Here is an 18,145-nt window from a genome sequence, read left to right as displayed (position 1 = left end):
GATTGCTTTTTTATTAGTGTTACAAAAAAAACATTAACTTTAATAATAATAAACATTTATTATCCTCCTTTGTTTTTCACAGCAAGCAGAAAGTCAAGTGTTAAAGCCTGTTAAAACCGAGCCAGTACGGATAAAAGCCGAGCGCCCCAACCTGCACTTACAAATTCCACCACCCTCTGCTTCTCTCTCAACTCCCTCTCAGCCTAGCTCTGCTGAAAGTGCATTTCCCTTCACCCCAGATACTGCATCTTCAGTTTTTTCACCTGATGGATCTCTGAAGGCCTCCAGTTCAACAGACATTCATACTGACTCCTTTTCTAAGCCTCCATCTCAGTCCCCACATGCTCACTCTCAACCATCAACTCCATATTTACAGCCTTCTTTTAGCCCTCTGCAGGCCTCCTCAGGTTACCCTTTACCTGGCCCACAGGGTGCTTCTCAGGGACGGCCGGCCAGTCTTGGTTCCCATGATATGCATCCAGGAATGCCTCGCAAAGCTCAGCAGGTTGACCCCTTTTTTAAACCACAACAGCAGATCCTTCCTCTTCATCCCCATCAGACATCTCGGGAATCGGTTGGCCTTCCTGAGAGTCCTCGACCAAAAGCAGCTGGAACTGGAGATCTTCCTTTGTTTTCTCCATCCCAAACAACTCACCATGGCGACCCAATTCGTGGTCGACAAGAGTACACTTCATCTTCATCTCCCTCTACTATTGCTTCTTCACCTGGAGGAATGCTGCAAAACAGGGCAGACATGAGTGCTCCTTCTCCACGTCCATCTGCTGGCCTAGGCACAAATTCACCTGCAGGGATGGGGGACTCTGGAGATGGCTTGTTCAAAGCTCCTATGACGCCACGCATGCATCAGGGTGATCAGGGTTCATCTACCCCACTTCCCCCAAATCTATCTCCTAATCATCCCCCTGAGAGCTATCGCCAGTCTCCCTCAGCCTTTTCTGATTCATGTGTTCAGTCTCCTCTTACACCCCGGCCCCATTCAGCAGATGGTTCATCCCCCTTGCTTCAGAGACCGCCTATACCCCAGCAGGAATCTTACCCAAAAGTTGCCTCTAGCCCTCAATCACGGGGTAGTTCTCCTCTTACTCCAGGAGCTCTTTCTAATGATGGACACACTGTGCACTCACCAGCTACCCCTCGCTTTCAGTCTCCAGACCCTCACTCACGCCCACCTTCACGGCCTCAGTCCAGAGACCCTTTCACCTCAGTGCACAAACCTCCTTGTACAGCCTTAGCAGTCTCAGAGGCTCCCTTTAGAGGGTCTCTTCATTCCAGTCAGCAACCTCTGTGTTCACCGTCAGTAGGAGATCCACTAAGTGGAAAACCGCTAAGTGGTTTTAGCCGCAGCCCCAGCTTGGATACACTTCAGATTAGCCAGCCACAGGCAGTGGGCTCGAAACAATTAGCAACTTCCCAACAAGCTCAGGTTCATCAGCAGTCATCTATGCCACCAACCATTACTGCTGATTTAAATGCTAAGACACAGCTATCTTCTGTAAATCAAGATACCCATCATCTACCAGTCATGCCAGGCACCCAAGAGCTGCCTGACCTTTCAGCTGGACAGGACCAGTCACTAATTGGCCTTAGTCCTTCAGAGGTTGAAAAGCATAGACAGGTACAAAAACAATTTGTAGTAGTAAAAAAAATTATTAAAGCAGTCTAATTCAATTTCATTAACTGTTTTCTTGTCAAATTGTTTCCCTTTTCACTGCAGAAACAGCGACTTCGAGAATTTTTGATCAGACAGAAAATGCAAAGGAACTCGCTCCGGCAAGAAAAGGAGGCAAGTGCACCCATTAATAATGCACCCATTAATGCACCCAATTGGCAAGAAGGCGAAATGGCTGTTTTTCAACAAGATAAATCGCAGCGAGCACCACCTCCTTATCCACAGGTATTTTAAAGTTTAATTGACTGCTGAGATAAACTGATGTGATCTGTTCCATACGCAATTTCTAAGATTTTTTTGGTGTCTTGTCTAATGTAGGAATGTGATGTTCATCAGTTGTTGTGGTTAATTTTCTTGTAAAAATATGCCAATTAGGACAGAGCAGCTGTTGCTCAAGTTTCCACCCCAGACAAGCTATCTCTACCTATGGGAACAGTAGATGAAACACAATGCCGCCCTCATCATCATCCTGGAACACCTGGTATCATAGACCCTAATGTTTTAAGGTATGTTTGTCTTATTTCTTTTGTATTATGCATTTGAAAGAGAAGATACCTTGTTGTTATTAATCAAGACATGCAGTATTAATATATATTGGTGTTTAAAAATCTGTAGGCAACCCGGCCCCAGTCTTTCCCAGGGGATGTATCCTAGTCCAGCTTTTCCTGCACAGTGGCAGGGTCAAGTTGCTGGTCCACGAAGGTTCCCACAACCGTCTATGATGGAAATTGGACCCAGGCACCATCTTAATTCTCCCTTAAACAACCCTCTTAATATGCAAGGCATGCCAAGTCCTCTTGCTGTGTCACAAGGCACTGGACCTGAGACAATACAACATGCTGTGTCTGGGCCTCCACCCCAGTTCATAGAATTAAAACACAATGCTCAGAGGTTACCAATCGGACATCAGTTTTTGGCAAGGACACCTCAGCCTCGACCACGCCTATTTATACCACAACAGGATGTGCCTGCTGGATTTGTCCCAACATCCTTGCCACCTTCTTTTGCTCCTCAGGGAGATGGTGGGCATGCTTCCAGACTTGGGTTGCCACAAGCTAACTTGGGTCAAATAATGACACAGCAGACTAATATTCCTCCCTCTCAACACCCACTACAGCCACAAGAGGTCCCATCTACCCATGCAAACACATCTGTCTCCCACTCAACTATTCAGCAACTGAGTACTCAGAATAGTGCTACTGGAGAACAGCAGCCTTCAGATGAAACTGTTGACTTACCAGAGGCTGACCTTGAGGATCATTTTGCAGCCAAAGCTCTTGGAGAATCGGTTGCGGAAGCTGGAGTCGAAGATGAGGACGATCTTGCACTTGATTTGGATCCTGATAAAGGTGATGATGATTTAGGAAACCTTGACAATCTTGAAACAAATGATCCCCATTTGGATGATCTGCTTAACAGTGATGAGTTCGATCTGCTTGCATACACTGACCCTGAGCTTGATCAAGGTGATCCCAAGGATGTTTTTTCTGACCAGTTAAGGCTTGTTGAGGCAGAAGGTGAGGGTTCAGGCACTAAAGCAGAAGAGAAACCTAAAGTTGGTTTAATTGTCAAGCAGTCAGTCACAGCTTCAACAAAACTACCTTTAAAGACTGAGACTTCCACACCTTCTGGTGATTCAGTTCCTCCCAAGACAGAGGCCTCAGATACCAGTAAACCTGTTTTAGTAAAACTTGAAGAAAAAACCTCGATTAGTCCTCAGCAGTCAGCACAGACTGTGGTTAAAGATGAAATGGGTGAAGCTGTCTCTTTGCTTCTCAGTGCTGCACCATCCAAGATCTCAACTCAGCCAGAGAATTCATCTGCCTCATTAAGCACTATCCGCTTGGGAGGCATTCCTTTCCCACCTTCTGGCCAAGTTAATTCTCTGACTTTTCCTCCAGCTACACCACACCCAGACCTACCTGAAGATCCACTTGGTCTGCCAGATGGTGGTGGAGAGCACTCACCTGCAGTTGATCTTGACAAAGTGGAAAGTTCACTGGAGGCAAGTGAACTTCCTCTATTGATTCAGGACTTACTAGAGCATGAAAAGAAGGAGCTTCAGAAACAACAGCAGCAGCAGCATTTGAATGCTCTACAAGGAGGAGGGATTACCAGTCATCTTCATAATATTCAGAATCAGCAACAACCCTCAGGGGGACCGGGCCAGATCTTACTACCCCACCATCGTCCGCCTCAGGGTCTTGTGAGTCAACCAGGAATGGTACCAAGACCTCCTCACATGCTAAACCCACAGCAACAACGTATGCTTAGTACACCAATTCCTCCTCCTACTCATATGGCAGTGGTGCAACCTCCAGCCATGATAAGAGCTGGGCAGCCAAGCAGCATTCACCCAACTCTTGATCAACAGCAGCAAGCAGCACCACCTCAACACCATGCAAAACCACAATCGGTCACTACCAACTTCTTCCCAGATAAAGGTAGAAAAATAGTCTGTAGGTTTTTTTATTTTGTATAACATTGTTTCACGTACATGTTCAATTTTTTTATGCCCTTATGGGTTTTTTGTTTGTGTTTAAGATCTGGATAAATTTATGACTGATGACATCATGGATCCTATTGCCAAAGCAAAAATGGTAGCTTTGAAAGGCATCAAAAGAGTTTTGACCCAGGACACCATGACCCCTGGTATCAATAGGTACCTTATGTTGATCCAGTATAAAATCATATTTTTGGAATGCTTTTACCTTTTATTGACATTTATGCTTATTTATTTACCTTTCTAGGCAGCAGGCATCCCTTTTGGCCCAGAGGTTAACTTCAGCACCAGGGGGTGCAGAAGCTCAGGCCCACATTGGGTCTAAGGTCAGTGAATTGTCCTTTTTGTTTTCGGTTACATGTTTAAGTCTCATTAATCATCACACTTCTCCTTATTACAGGAAGGGGAATGTAGTGATAAGGCTCAGCCACGACCGACTCCTCCACAATTTGTCCAGGGCATCATAAGTATGTTCTGCATTCTGTTCCAAAAATATTTAATTGCTGAATGTTTTTGGTATTTTTTTTCCCCATTGTTTGTGATGGAATACATTTTAGTGTACCTATATTTTAATTAATTTTATAGATGATGCTGAACAGCACCAATATGAAGAGTGGCTTGTACACACCCAGCAGCTGCTACAGATGCAGCTAAAATTTCTGGAGGAACAAATAGGGGCACATCGCAAATCACGCAAAGCACTTTGTGCTAAGCAACGTACGGCTAAGAAGGCTGGACGCGAATTTGCAGAAGCAGATGCCGAAAAGCTAAAACTGGTCACTGAAGAGCAAAGTAAAATCCAGAAACAGTTGGATCAGGTATGCATTCTATCATGCTAATTGATTAGGGACATCTCTTATACCTGTTGTATATTTTCTAGGTTACAAAGTGTCTTTTCTCTTAGGTACGCAAGCAACAGAAGGAGCACACCAATCTGATTGCTGAATATAGAAGTAAGCAGCAGCAACATCAGCAAGGCTCCTCCATGCCTGCACCTGGTCCCTCAAACCAGGGCCCCCACATGCTGTCTAAGATGCCAGCACAGATGATAATGGGTCAGCAAGGGGGGCAAATGATTGGTCAAGTACCTGGAGGCATTCCACAAGGGGGAATGCCAGTTAGAATGCCACAAGTACATCCATTTTCAGCAAGCCAAACCCCTCACCCCGCGGCACTTGGCACTGGGCCACTTGGTCCAACTGGTGGATTTTTTCCACAAGGGACTGGTGCACAAGTACCAGATCCAAGGCTCATTCAGGAAAGGCAGATGCAACAAAGGATGATGGTTCAAAAACTGCAACAGCAGTTTATTATGGGACAGCAACCTGTGACCCATCAAAGCCAACAGCCTAATCAGCAGGCTGGACCTATAGGTGGTCCGGCACCTCAAGCAATGATGAGTAGCGCATTAATTGGGCAGCAGCAACCGAACTTACAACCGGGATTAATATCTAAACAGCAACATCAACAAGGCCTTATGCAGGTACCTCAGGGCATGATGGGGACCACAGCAGTGGGACAGGCACATGCAAATATCATGGCTCAGCCAATGACTCCAAATCAAAATATAATGGCAGGCCAACAAGGCATGGTTGGGAATCAACCATTACAGCAGCTGCAGAGACCTCAGAGTTTGATGGGCCAACAAGTTTCCAGTGAACCACAGCATGTTCTTAGAGGGCCACAGGGACAGTTTACTGGTCAGCAGCAGAGTGTTCTGGCACAGCGTATGCTTCTTTCACAGCAACAGCAGAACGCAGCAAAGAATCTTGGACAGCTTCAGCAGCAGCAGCAAATACCACAGCAGAGACAACTGATACAAATGGGTGCTTCAGAACAACAAGGGACAATTGGATCCTCCCCTTCAAGTGGCATACAAGCGAAGGTTGATAATTTGCAGCAGGCTGTTCAAGGCCTTTCCCAAGATGTTCAAAGCCCTGCTTCTAAAGATAGTGGAATCCTCAGCCCTAAAACCCCACCCCAGCAAGCTGGGACTTCAACTCCCATCCAGATGCAACAAGGGCCAAGTGGGGATATGCAGGTAACAGTTGCTCACCAACCACCTACTGCTGCTTATATGGTTCCACAACAAGCAACACAGCAACAACCAGGTCAAAATGCTGGATCAGCACAACATAGCTATCTAAACAACCAGCAGACTGGGTTACAACCTCAAGAGCAGATGCAACTTGCTCTACAACGGCAAAACTCCCTTAATACGGAACAAGTCAAGCAGGAAGGTCAGCAAATGTGTTATGTTGCTCAGCAGCTACAACAGGGAGGTCAAAATGTTGCACAAATTCAGGGCATGATAGCACAGCAAAGTGGCCAGAATCATGCTGTAATAACTGGTAATCCAAATCAGCAACAAGTCGTTGTGGCCCAACAACAGCTTAATAGAAGTCAGCAAATAATGATTACTCAGAGGACGGGTGCACCTCCTGGGCAAATACAAGCTCCTATTAACATTCGAGCGTTAATTGCACAGAATCCTCAGTTATGTCACCTACCTCCTAACCAGCAGTTACAGCAAATTCAGGCGATTATTGCTCAGCGACAGGCTCAACAGCAGGGTCAGATGCTGCGGTTACAGGGACAGACACCGAGCCAAATTCGAAATCAAGGCCCGCAACCTGTTGTTCCAAGAATGCCAGGGCTTGAAGCACAGCAGCAGCACCCCTATGCATTTGCTACTAAGCAAGGTCCAGTTTCATCTTCACAGCAGCAAGGAGTAGTAGGCCAGCCCTCTGTCATCGCTCCACAGTTTCAGAATGCTGGATCATTGCACCCTCAACAAACCTCACAAGGAGTCTCACCTCAGTACAATGCAACCACTCAACAACAGCAGCAGATGATGCAACAGCAACATCAAATGATGCGGGGCCAGGTACCTTTGTCACGACCAATGATGGGCCAGGTTCGTCCAACACCTTTGGGACACATGGCTAGACCAATGTCTCCTCGTCAACTTATGGGTCAGGGATCACCTGGAAGCCCCCATTCTGGACAGCAAAGACAAATTATGGGCATGCGCCAGACTCCGCCAGGCCAAGGACAGTGTCTTGGTATGAGAGCACTTAGCCCCTTTCAGGCCTCTCCTTCTCATGTTGGTTCTCCTGCTGGCTCTACTGTTCAAGAAGCTGGCTCAAGTCCAGCATCTTTTAATAAACATGATTTTGGCACCGCTTCTGTCTCCAATCACCCGTCACCTGCATCTAGATCAGAGTGTGGTGGTGGAAAAAATAGTCCTTTTAGCAACGTTGGCGCAACAGCAGCATCACCATTAAGATCACCTATAGTTAATACTCCACAAGAAGTTTCAGGGCTCAAGTCTGAGCCTCAGCTTTTAGGTGCTCAAAAGCCAACAACTGCTATTCCACTTAATGGCCCATCTCCTAAGTTGAACCTGCCACAGGCATCAGTTTCACAAGCTTTGGTTGAAGGTGAAATATCTACTGAAAGGGACTTCTGCAAGATTTCACTGCAAAATATAAAGCAGGAACCTCGGGAGGTAAATTGCGATTTAGGAAATAGTGGAGAGGCTTCTTCTGCAACTATTAAACGAGAAAATGCTGGTGACACACTTAACGCCAATAATATCTCAGGCACTGGAAATTTGCCAGGTGATGCTATGGGCCAGCTTCCCAGAACAGAGACAGGCCAACAACTTTTGCAGAAGCTACTTAGAACCAAAAGTCTTCAGTTGCCATCACAGAGGACAGCTGATGGTATCCACAATGAAATAAATGGGCATATTAACAGTAAGCTTGCAATGTTGGAGCAAAAACTACAGGAGACACCACGTAACATGGAGGTAAATTGTGCAAATAGTTTTTCAATAATGCAATAAGGTGGTCGAATGTATCCTTAAATAAATAATTCATCTCTGTGCTTGTTACCTACTGTTTTATTAGGATCTCCAGTCAATCACTAAAAGACCACCTGTAACAAAAGCCAAGCGGACTACAAAAGCAGGAGAGCGAGGCACAAATGCTCGAAAAAAGAACAAAAAAGATGAGGTCGGAAAGACAGAAGCAATAATGAAGCAGCTGAAGCAAGTAAGGCCTATGAAAGCAAAATAATGTTGTTAATAGGCCTGCATACTATAGAATATCATATTTCCTTGTGAACACATAGATTTGTTTGTATTTATTAGTTACATACATATGTATATGCAAATAGAATTTTTAGAATAGAATTATCGATCAGCACATTCTGAAAATTACACCACTGATTGTGTTCACTTGAATATTGCAGGCTTAAGAAAGCAAATCCAATATTGCACTTATGGTTAACGTACAATAGATTTACAGCACTAATTGTTATGGAGCACTTGATTATCCCAAGATTGTGCACTATTTAGTAATCAACTTTCCCCTCCTCAAAACCTCTCAGGGACTGTCTCTTCTTCCTTTGATGGAGCCATCCATTACCGCTAGCCTGGATTTGTTTGCTCCATTTGGCAGCAGTCCAGTTAATGGAAAAACGCAATTGAAAGGATCTTTTGGAAACGCAGTAATAGACAATATTCCTGACTACTATTCCCAGCTTCTTACTAAGGTACAATTTCATGCTAATATGAACAACTATTGTGTTGTCAGTGTCTGGTGGATTATAAATTGTATTTACCTGTTTTTATTATTGTTTAATTTTACTTTCCTTTTCAATTAGAATAACCTCAGCAATCCACCAACACCACCTTCGTCTCTCCCCCCAACTCCACCTCCTTCTGTGCAACACAAGCTTTTGAATGGAGTGACTGCAGTAGATGAACTAGCAGAAAACCAAAAAGAGAGGAAATCTAAAGAGGACAGCACAGGTTAATAATTCGTGCTGATATAATGGTTTAATTCAATAGTTTGTGTCAAACTGAATCTCATTGTTCAAAGAAAATACCTTTTCTCTACACTTTAGACCCTGTTCCTGAAGAAGTGAAGAGTGTAGACATACTAGCAGCACTTCCCACTCCACCACATAATCAGAATGAAGATGTGAGGTATGCAGTAATACATTCAGAAAGAATATTCACCTTATTGTGTAACACACACACACGGAGTACTGTGCAAATGTTTTAGCACTTGTGGAAAAAATGCTGTAAAGTAAGAATGCTTTCAAAAATAGAAGTGTTAATATTTTAACAATTAACAAAATAGAAAGTAAATGACCAGAAGATAAATACAAATCATATCAATATTTGATGTGACCACCTTTTGCAAAACGGCATCGCAAAACAGCATCAATTCTTCTAGGTACACTTGCATTTCTTGGTACAGTTTTTGGAGGAAATCAGTAGGTAGGTTGTTCCAAACATCTTGCAGAACTAACCATCATCTGTGGATTTAGACTTCCTCAAATCCTTTTCTCAAGTCCTAAGACTCATTTCTATGACTCCTGTTTCTTCTCTATGCTGAAGATTTTTTTTGATGATATTGGGTGTATGCTTGGGGTTGTTCTGCTACAGAATAAATTTGGGGCCAGTCAGACCCTTCCCTGATTATGTTAAATAAAGGATAAATAACAGTGTATTTCTTAGCATCAAGGACATTATTAATTCTGACCAAATCTTCAATTCAATTTGGAAAAATGCAGCCCCTAACTTGCAAGGAACCTCCATCATGCTTGGCTGTTGTTTTCAGGCACTTATTATTGTTCTGTTCTTCAGCTCTTTGGCGAACTGCCTCCTGCTACAGTCATATATTTAACATTTTAAAAAGGTTTAGGAATAGCATATGCTCACTTGCTGATATTTTTCCGCACCATATTTCCCATATTTTTATGCATTTTTGAGATACTTAGCCTTGTTTCCAAGTCTGCTTTAAAATCTTTGCCTGGGAGAGACCTTGCTGATGCAGTATACCTACCATTTTGGCTGTTCCTCAACCAGTTTTAAACCTCCTATACAGCTGTTTTTGTTTCAGTTAATGACTGTGTTGGTGTAATTGGTTAATCATACACCTGACAGTAATCCTGCGAAATCCCTGACTTTTTGCAAGTGGAAGAATTGAAACCGAATAGTAGTCACCAGTTTTGTTCTGTAACTTAATAAACAATTATAATATATATTTTTGAGAGCGTTCTTACTAACAGCATTTCTTCACACCTGCATTGTGTTGAAAAAATAAATAAATAAATAAAATAAAAAGTCTCTATAATGATGACATACTTATTGATGCATTACTTCCAGGATGGAGAGTGATGATGATAGTGATGTTCCAGACACCATCGTTCCTGCATCATCCCCTGAAAGCCAGCTGGGCGACGACACATCGCGCTTCCCTCACTTATTTGAACTTAAAGAAGAGGAGGAAAATAGAGCCATTTCTCCTGTTATTCCCATGATTCCATGCTCTTCTATCCCTAGTATGCTTGGTTACAATCTTCCTCTTGCTGTGATTTGTAACACATATCAGCTGTCCTGTGAACATATGATTGAGCCATCTAATCTTTTTACCCTAATGTTCAGGTTTTATAGAAACAAAACCATTTGAGGCAGTAGATGGAAAGCCTGGTTCCTCATCTGGATCCTGGGATAAAACCAAGAGCAATGAAGTGTCTGTTACTTTTACTCTCTCAGCAAATGCAGCCAAGGTATTTATACGGTTTAAATTTGCTTCCCAAGTCGATTATCTTTTTTTTTTTTTTTTTTAACCTTAGCTCACTTGTTCTCTCATCAGAATCTGAACTCTGTAATGGTGGCAGTTGCTCAACTGCTGCAAATGCGTATGCCTGGGTCTTATGAAGTGGCTTTCCCCCGCATTCCTGGTAGTGTAGGTGGTGTTGGACCTGGGAAACCACCTGACTCCTCCAACCCAGGTAACTGATGCCTGTCAGAATTTTATCTGAGTTAATTGGGAACTGTGCAATTAATTCTTCTGTGGTTTCTAATTGACCGTATTTTAGAGACTTGGACTAAAGTATTATGAGCACCAACTATTAGTTGGTTTTCTTCCAGCTTGCTTTTTACAAATGTTTTATTTCCTTTATGAATGGAATGAATTTAGAACCCCTATATGTAAAGACTGATCCATCTGCAAACCAAGATGCTGAATGGCTTAAGCAGTTTGATGTCACCTTACCAGGCTGTACTCTAAAGAAGCAAGTCGACATTTTGTCTCTGATCAAACAGGTTGGCTGTCAGAGTGTGATGCTAATCATCATTTCTTTCATGTTTATAATAAGTTCCCAAAAAAAGTTTGTAATGAATTTGTTTATTTTCCCAGGAATATACAGCGCAAGAGGATCAACCAGCGCAGCACTGTTACATGACCAACGTCTCAGACCTTGATGTCCGTCATCTTCCCATTATTCCTGTTGAGGCGTCCCCACCACCATCACCTCCACCACCATCACCTCCTCCTCCTCCTCCTCTACCACCAGCATCAATATGTGCTGAACCTGAACCTGTCATTCAGTCTGACCCTCCTGCTCAACCAGACCCTGAACCAGAGCCTCCTGTTCAGCTCAAGACATCCTGTTCTTCTAGCCCTAGTGCTCCCATTAAAACAGAGCCACCAAGTGAATCTTTATCAACAGATCAGTGTGTTCCTGTTAAGATTGAGGCTGAGGAGGTTATATTAGCCCCTCCAGTGGCTCCACCTGAGGATGCAGCTTCTGTTTCTGTCTTTGCTGCAGTATCACAGGAGTCACTGATAATTGAGATCTCACCCAAACCCATTAAACAGCGCAGGCCTTTCTCAGAGGACGATGAGTTGCCTCACAAAATCAAGAAATGGAAAGGTGTGCGCTGGAAGCGTCTTCATTTTATCATCACCATCCGTAAGGGCAGCTCCAAGAAAGAGAACAGTCGAGAGGTGTCTGAACTCATGGAGCGCCTGCGAATCACGCTCAGACCAGACAAGCTGCCACGTGATAAGCGCAAATGCTGTTTTTGCCACGAGGAAGGCGATGGATCTACTGATGGTCCAGCTCGTCTTCTTAACATTGATGTAGATCTGTGGGTGCACCTTAACTGCGCCCTGTGGTCTACTGAGGTTTATGAGACGCAGGGCGGAGCACTCATCAATGTCGAAGTTGCCCTTCGCCGTGGGCTTCGCACGCGCTGTGCGTGCTGTCAGAAGACTGGCGCCACCAACAGCTGTAATCGTCTTCGCTGCCCCAATGTCTACCATTTTGCCTGTGCCATCCGAGCACGCTGTATGTTCTTCAAGGACAAAACCATGCTGTGTACCCAGCACAAGCTAAAAGGCCCCAGCGAGGAGGAACTCAGCAACTTTGCCGTTTTCCGTAGAGTCTATATCGAGCGAGATGAAGTAAAGCAGATTGCCAGCATCCTACAACGTGGTGACCGAATACACCTCTTCCGAGTTGGTGGGCTCATCTTTCATGCTGTGGGTCAGCTCCTACCCTCGCAGATGGCTGCTTTCCACTCGCCCACTGCCATCTTCCCTGCAGGTTACGAGGCCACACGAATCTACTGGAGCACCCGTGTGCCAAACCGACGTTGTCGCTATCGGTGTCGCATCAGTGAACAGGATGGTCAACCCTTGTTTGAAGTGCGTGTACTGGAGCATGGACAGGAAGATCTCCACTTCCGGGACAGCAGTCCAGATGGTAAGATGTTTGCAGAGTATGAGGAAAAATTATTGCAAATATCTTCCTCCTTGTTCTGATTCTTATGCGCTCTTATCAAATATTAGGCATATGGAACAGCATTGTGCAGAAAGTTGCCAAGCTGCGTGAAGACGCAGTCATGCTGAAGCTCTTCACAGAGCACGTAAAGGGGGAGGAAATGTATGGACTTACTGTTCATGCAGTAATGCGCATTACTGAGTCGGTAAGAAATGATTTCAAACGTTCAAATGATCTGATTACACATTACAGATGTTTATTATAAGGTTAAATTTGACATTGCTTTACACTGCAGCTTCCAGGAGTGGAGAACTGTCAAAACTACATGTTTAGATATGGCCGCCATCCTCTCATGGAGCTTCCTCTTATGATAAATCCTACTGGTTGTGCACGCTCTGAGCCCAAGATTCTGACACACTGCAAACGGTAAGGGTGTAGCATTAGCATCTTTTAACGGTGACTAATCTGTGTGTAGTTTACAGTTTAATTTAAGAGGCAACATTTCCTTCTTCATGCAAACATGAGCTGAAGTAAATTTTTTTTTTTCCTTTCTAGGCCCCATACATTGAATAGCACAAGTATGTCCAAAGCCTACCAGAGCACATTTACAGGAGAAATCAACACACCCTACAGCAAGCAGTTTGTTCACTCCAAGTCCTCACAGTACAGGAGGTTGAAGACCGAATGGAAGAACAATGTGTACCTGGCTCGCTCCCGTATACAGGGACTAGGCTTGTATGCAGCTAAAGACTTGGAAAAACACACTATGGTCATAGAGTACATTGGTACCATCATTCGTAATGAGGTGGCAAATCGACGGGAGAAGATCTACGAAGAGCAGGTTGGTGAAGTTTAATACAACATAGTTGAGTTGATGGCTGTTTTTTTTTTTTTTTTTTTTTATGGAGGGGGAAAAAAAGAAAAAGTGCATTAACTGAACTCTGCATTATCATACTGAATTAGAATCGTGGGATCTACATGTTTCGCATCAATAACGAGCATGTAATAGATGCCACCCTCACTGGCGGCCCCGCTCGGTAAGATGCCCAAAATACCAGTATTTCTCTATCTTGTAATATTGAGGTTTTTAGTAATTGTATTTCAATTGGTTGTATATGTGCTTTTCCAGCTATGTGAATCATTCCTGTGCACCTAACTGTGTTGCGGAAGTTGTGACGTTTGACAAAGAGGACAAGATCATCATCATTTCCAGTCGTAGAATCCCCAAGGGTGAGGAGGTAGGCATCATGCGTGGTACACTCTGTAATTGCTTTATGTGATGTATGTCACGTACATTTTGTGTACTGATTTCTAAATATATCTGTTCTTTCTTCTCCCCCCCTCATGGAATATTAGCTGACATACGACTATCAGTTTGATTTCGAGGACGATCAGCACAAGATCCCTTGCCATTGCGGAGCCTGGAATTGCAGAAAGTGGATGAACTAACAGGGAGAGAGAATGTGCAAAACATGCCTTTGCCTCCCTGGTGCCAGAACTCTTCTGCGCCAAAGCCTCGTTTTAACATTACTACCCAGATCATAAGCTGTTCTGAAACAAGAGGAGGGCAAAAGTTTACTCTCCATCAGCTGATTGAAAAGACTTTTGTTATTTGCATTAGGAGCCAAAGCTTTGAAGAGAGTAACGTTTAAAGCTACAACTCATTTTCTGATGAGCTCAACTGTTTGCTTGAATCTTCTTGTTGAAACTCGCCTCTGCCAAAAGCACCTCCTTCCTACTTCTTCTACTGTTCTTCTCCAATAAGCTGGCTGGAATCAATCCTCTCTACATCTACCAAAATGTCTGATTCTGTATCATATCAATACACTTAGGGTAGAACTCAGTGAAGAAAGTTTGATTAAAGCCATTCAAGTACTCAAAAACAAACTAATACTTTATCTTTGGACCTATCCTTTTGTTTTTGGGTTTTTTTTTTTTTTTTTTTTACTTGTTTTTGTTGTATTTTTTTTTTTTCTTTCACCTTGTCACCCCAGAACAACACTCTCCCATCAAGTCAGCAATGAAGATTGACAAAATGGATATTGGCAAGACAATCCTGGAGTGGCTCAGATCAGAACTGTACCTATTGTGAACAAGATGTACGATAATATAAAGTTTAAATACTGTTTGACCTGTGGCTTCAAAAAGGCACCAGATGTTTTATTATATTGAGTTTAAAGGTGGGTTTGGTTGACCCAGTCTACCTCATTAAGTTTGTGGGAAGGGACTGCTCTGTATTAAACTGTTGAGTGCTACTGTGGGAAGGGGAAGGAGAGGAATGTTTTCATGGCAGTCACCTTTCTTGGTTGAAGCAGGGAAACTTTAAGCAGCTGGTTTGCTCCTCTCTGTGTTGCTTCTTATTTACAGTAGTGAGCCATTGCAACTTATCACAATACACAACGACAGAGCCTCTACGTCTTTTCAGCACGATCATGCATTATTCAGAGCAATCAAAAACCAAATGGGTGTCTACAAAGCCACCTAGTCTAAATGACTGTAGTTCTCATGTAGCCATTTTCCTTCCTGTCTGCCTACTTGCATCTAGAAATCATGCTTTCCTCTCTCTTTTTTTCCCCATTCTTTCTTTTATTTAAGCGCACAACCAAATCCACTCATACCCAGACAGAGTGAGTAATAGAATGATATTCAAGTGAAGTGGGGTGCTGTTTGAGTGTTTGTTTTTTGTTTTTTTTTCTCCATTATTTCTTTTCAGATGATTGTTCAATTCAGCAGCCCTCAACTGACAAATATTGACGCTTGAGGCTCTAGATTAACAAATTGTAATTTATGATGCAAGACTACTATTTTGTTTGCCATGTTCTCCATTTTTAATTCTCAGTAGCCCATGTTTTTTTAGATTTCCATCCTATCACTCCAAGCAACTCCTTATAATATCTGTCTCTTTGTAATACTTAGTGGACTGTTGTAAACTTACTGTAGTGAGCCTTTCTCTGCCAGAGCACAGGGAGGCTGTATAATAACCTGTAATGTGGTGTGAGAACTGTTGGCACTGTCTTCTTGAGGCTGAAGCGAAGGCTGAGAAAGACTTCAAAAAGGGCATTTTTTTCATTCATATTAAAGTAATTAAAGAAAAAAAAAAGTAAAAAAAAAAATTGTTAATCTTCAGAGAAGGGAGCCGAACAAAGTCTCCACAAACCGCATATAACTTTGTTCCTTCCTCCCCAGATGTATGACCTCATATTAAAAAGTAATGCAACTTGTACAAACTGTATATATTGGGGGGCAAAAGCTGTTTATCCGACCCCTTTTTAATGAATAAAATCAAAATTCTAGAGAAATAAAATTGATGGAATAAGAGAAACCACTGGATATCATTTTATCAGAAAGATTAAATGTGTATATATCTATAAATATATGTAAATGAAAAACCGAAGTAATATCTTGATATGTATATGACTCAGTTTTGGGTTTTTTTGCTCATTTACCTGTTTTTCTATTAGCCTTTTTTTTTTTTTTTGCTATAACACCATATACAGACATATACAAAATATTGATGGTTATCGTGTGTTCACCAATGATCTGGATGAGTGTTTGAGGTGAATGAGAAATCTGAGACGGAAATTCGCGTTCGATAATAATCCTGATACTTCACCATGCAAATAGCCCCTGTTTCGGAAGACAAATGGTAGAATGGTGCATAGCGTATGTGTATTTATGTAATTGTTCACATAGATTTCTTCTTTTAATATTATTTATGCTACAGCTAATGAAATACCTGATAAACTGAATCTGGTCCTTGAATTGGGAATTGGTTACCAAGTGGGTTTTCTTTCTTTTTCCTTCTTTCTTTTGTGTATCAAATGGTGAGTGTCTCATTTTTCCCCTCCTTGTAGAAGTGAATGTGTTCTATATAACTTGTAAAATGGCAGTGTATGGTTTGATTTCCACATTCAACATTTAATACCAAAACGGTTAGGATACAAAGGTTCACTCTGAAGTCGTGCGCATGCTTCTCCTGAAGACTAATATAGCAGAACTGGTGAACTGTATTTGTCGTGGGTATTTTGACATTTTTAACTTTCAGACACTCACTGGATTCTTTTTTAACCCCCCTCCTACCTTCTGAGTTGTACTATATTAATTTAAGGTCTCCCTGCATATCAATTAATTTAATAAAAACATTGTTTTTTTTCTTTTTTAATTCTAGTTGCCTTTTTTTTTTTTTTTTTTTAAGAAAAGATGCTGCATCTGTACAGCAGAGCTACTTTGAGGAAGATAAACATTTTTATTGTATGTGGCATGTTTTGTATGGATATAATTTTGAATTGTACATATTTTTTTGATGACAGAGGTTGCATCACTTTATATACAGCTGCCCCTTACCCTTTTCTCTTGTTTTCTTTGTCTTTGCTTTATTTCTTGTAAAGAAAAATAAAATGCATTTTAAATACAGCCTGTTTCATCCTGCTGATCTTTTAACTTAGCAAGCTGCAGTAGCATGTGCAGCCAACTTATGACTAATAATCATGAGCAGGAGTTAATATACACTGTCTTGGAGACCTGATCATACGATTTCGGTGCTTTTTAAACATCATATTTTTCGTGCAGTAAGAACACAGGAAGATCCTTCACTAGATTTTGGAGTGTGCTTTTTGAGATTTGTGCTCATTCAGCCATAAGGGCATTACTAAAGTCAGGTACTGATGTAGAATGAGGTACATCAGTATCTCGTCATTCCAAATGTTTAATAGGTTTGGGATCGGAGCTCTATGGCAGACCATTATGGGATTTTCCTCTCCAATTCTTGGAGCATATGGTCATGAACTTCATTAAGAGAAACTTTAATTATACATTATTATCCAGGGACATCCTATACAATTATGTGATTTTTCTGGTAACACTTTGGGGGAAGAACTACATATAGCTGTCCATATAGTGTATAAAAAAGTGTAGTTGTAGTATATTGTATTGGTAGGATCTTTTTATTTAGTTCAAAAATTTCAAAAGACCTAAAGAACACGAGACAAAAACTATTGTAAAATTTAATATTTTTGATTTGTAATTAAAAGCTGCTGCCGTAATCATAAAGATGTTCCACCGACTCAAAACTCATTCACTGAGCCGCTGTTCAACAGATTTAATGCTGTTCGACTTGTTTAATATATTTACAGTAGAGTAACTATCCATAATATTTAGTAGTATAGTATCAGGCTCTACTGATCAGGCATAAAATTGACTATAAAACTGCGACCAGTAAAGTGAATAACGCTCATCATAGCACCCGTAAGCGTATGGGATATATTGGGCAGCAAGTGAACATTTTGTCCTCAAAGTTGGTGTATTAGCAGCAGGAAAAATGGGCAAGCATAAGCATTTCAGTGAGTTTGACGAGGGCTAAATTG

The 18,145-nt window shown here is 42.1% G+C and overlaps 1 protein-coding gene across 1 annotated transcript in view; it reads left to right on the top strand.

Annotated features, from left to right (window-relative positions):
- kmt2d (lysine (K)-specific methyltransferase 2D) overlaps nt 1–17,195 on the top strand; it is a 33,049-nt gene extending 15,854 nt beyond the window's left edge. Inside the window, exons 31-54 of the mRNA XM_083569519.1 lie at nt 83–1,636; nt 1,736–1,915; nt 2,066–2,196; nt 2,306–4,134; nt 4,235–4,352; nt 4,441–4,519; nt 4,594–4,660; nt 4,779–5,011; nt 5,098–8,007; nt 8,108–8,251; nt 8,589–8,753; nt 8,865–9,012; nt 9,108–9,189; nt 10,378–10,553; nt 10,657–10,781; nt 10,868–11,006; nt 11,195–11,319; nt 11,414–12,764; nt 12,851–12,987; nt 13,078–13,208; nt 13,338–13,623; nt 13,746–13,819; nt 13,912–14,020; nt 14,139–17,195. Of these exons, the coding sequence (XP_083425645.1) occupies nt 83–1,636; nt 1,736–1,915; nt 2,066–2,196; nt 2,306–4,134; nt 4,235–4,352; nt 4,441–4,519; nt 4,594–4,660; nt 4,779–5,011; nt 5,098–8,007; nt 8,108–8,251; nt 8,589–8,753; nt 8,865–9,012; nt 9,108–9,189; nt 10,378–10,553; nt 10,657–10,781; nt 10,868–11,006; nt 11,195–11,319; nt 11,414–12,764; nt 12,851–12,987; nt 13,078–13,208; nt 13,338–13,623; nt 13,746–13,819; nt 13,912–14,020; nt 14,139–14,231 (10,386 nt within the window). The 3' untranslated portion in view covers nt 14,232–17,195. The remainder of the gene's footprint in view (nt 1–82; nt 1,637–1,735; nt 1,916–2,065; nt 2,197–2,305; nt 4,135–4,234; nt 4,353–4,440; nt 4,520–4,593; nt 4,661–4,778; nt 5,012–5,097; nt 8,008–8,107; nt 8,252–8,588; nt 8,754–8,864; nt 9,013–9,107; nt 9,190–10,377; nt 10,554–10,656; nt 10,782–10,867; nt 11,007–11,194; nt 11,320–11,413; nt 12,765–12,850; nt 12,988–13,077; nt 13,209–13,337; nt 13,624–13,745; nt 13,820–13,911; nt 14,021–14,138) is intronic.
- The last annotated feature ends 950 nt before the right edge of the window (nt 17,196–18,145 follow it).

Source organism: Silurus aristotelis (assembly GCF_946808225.1).
Source record: "Silurus aristotelis genome assembly, chromosome: 19".
Taxonomy (NCBI): Eukaryota; Metazoa; Chordata; class Actinopteri; order Siluriformes; family Siluridae; genus Silurus; species Silurus aristotelis.
Note: the sequence above shows the minus strand (reverse complement) of the source record. Positions and strands in the feature narration are given on the sequence as shown.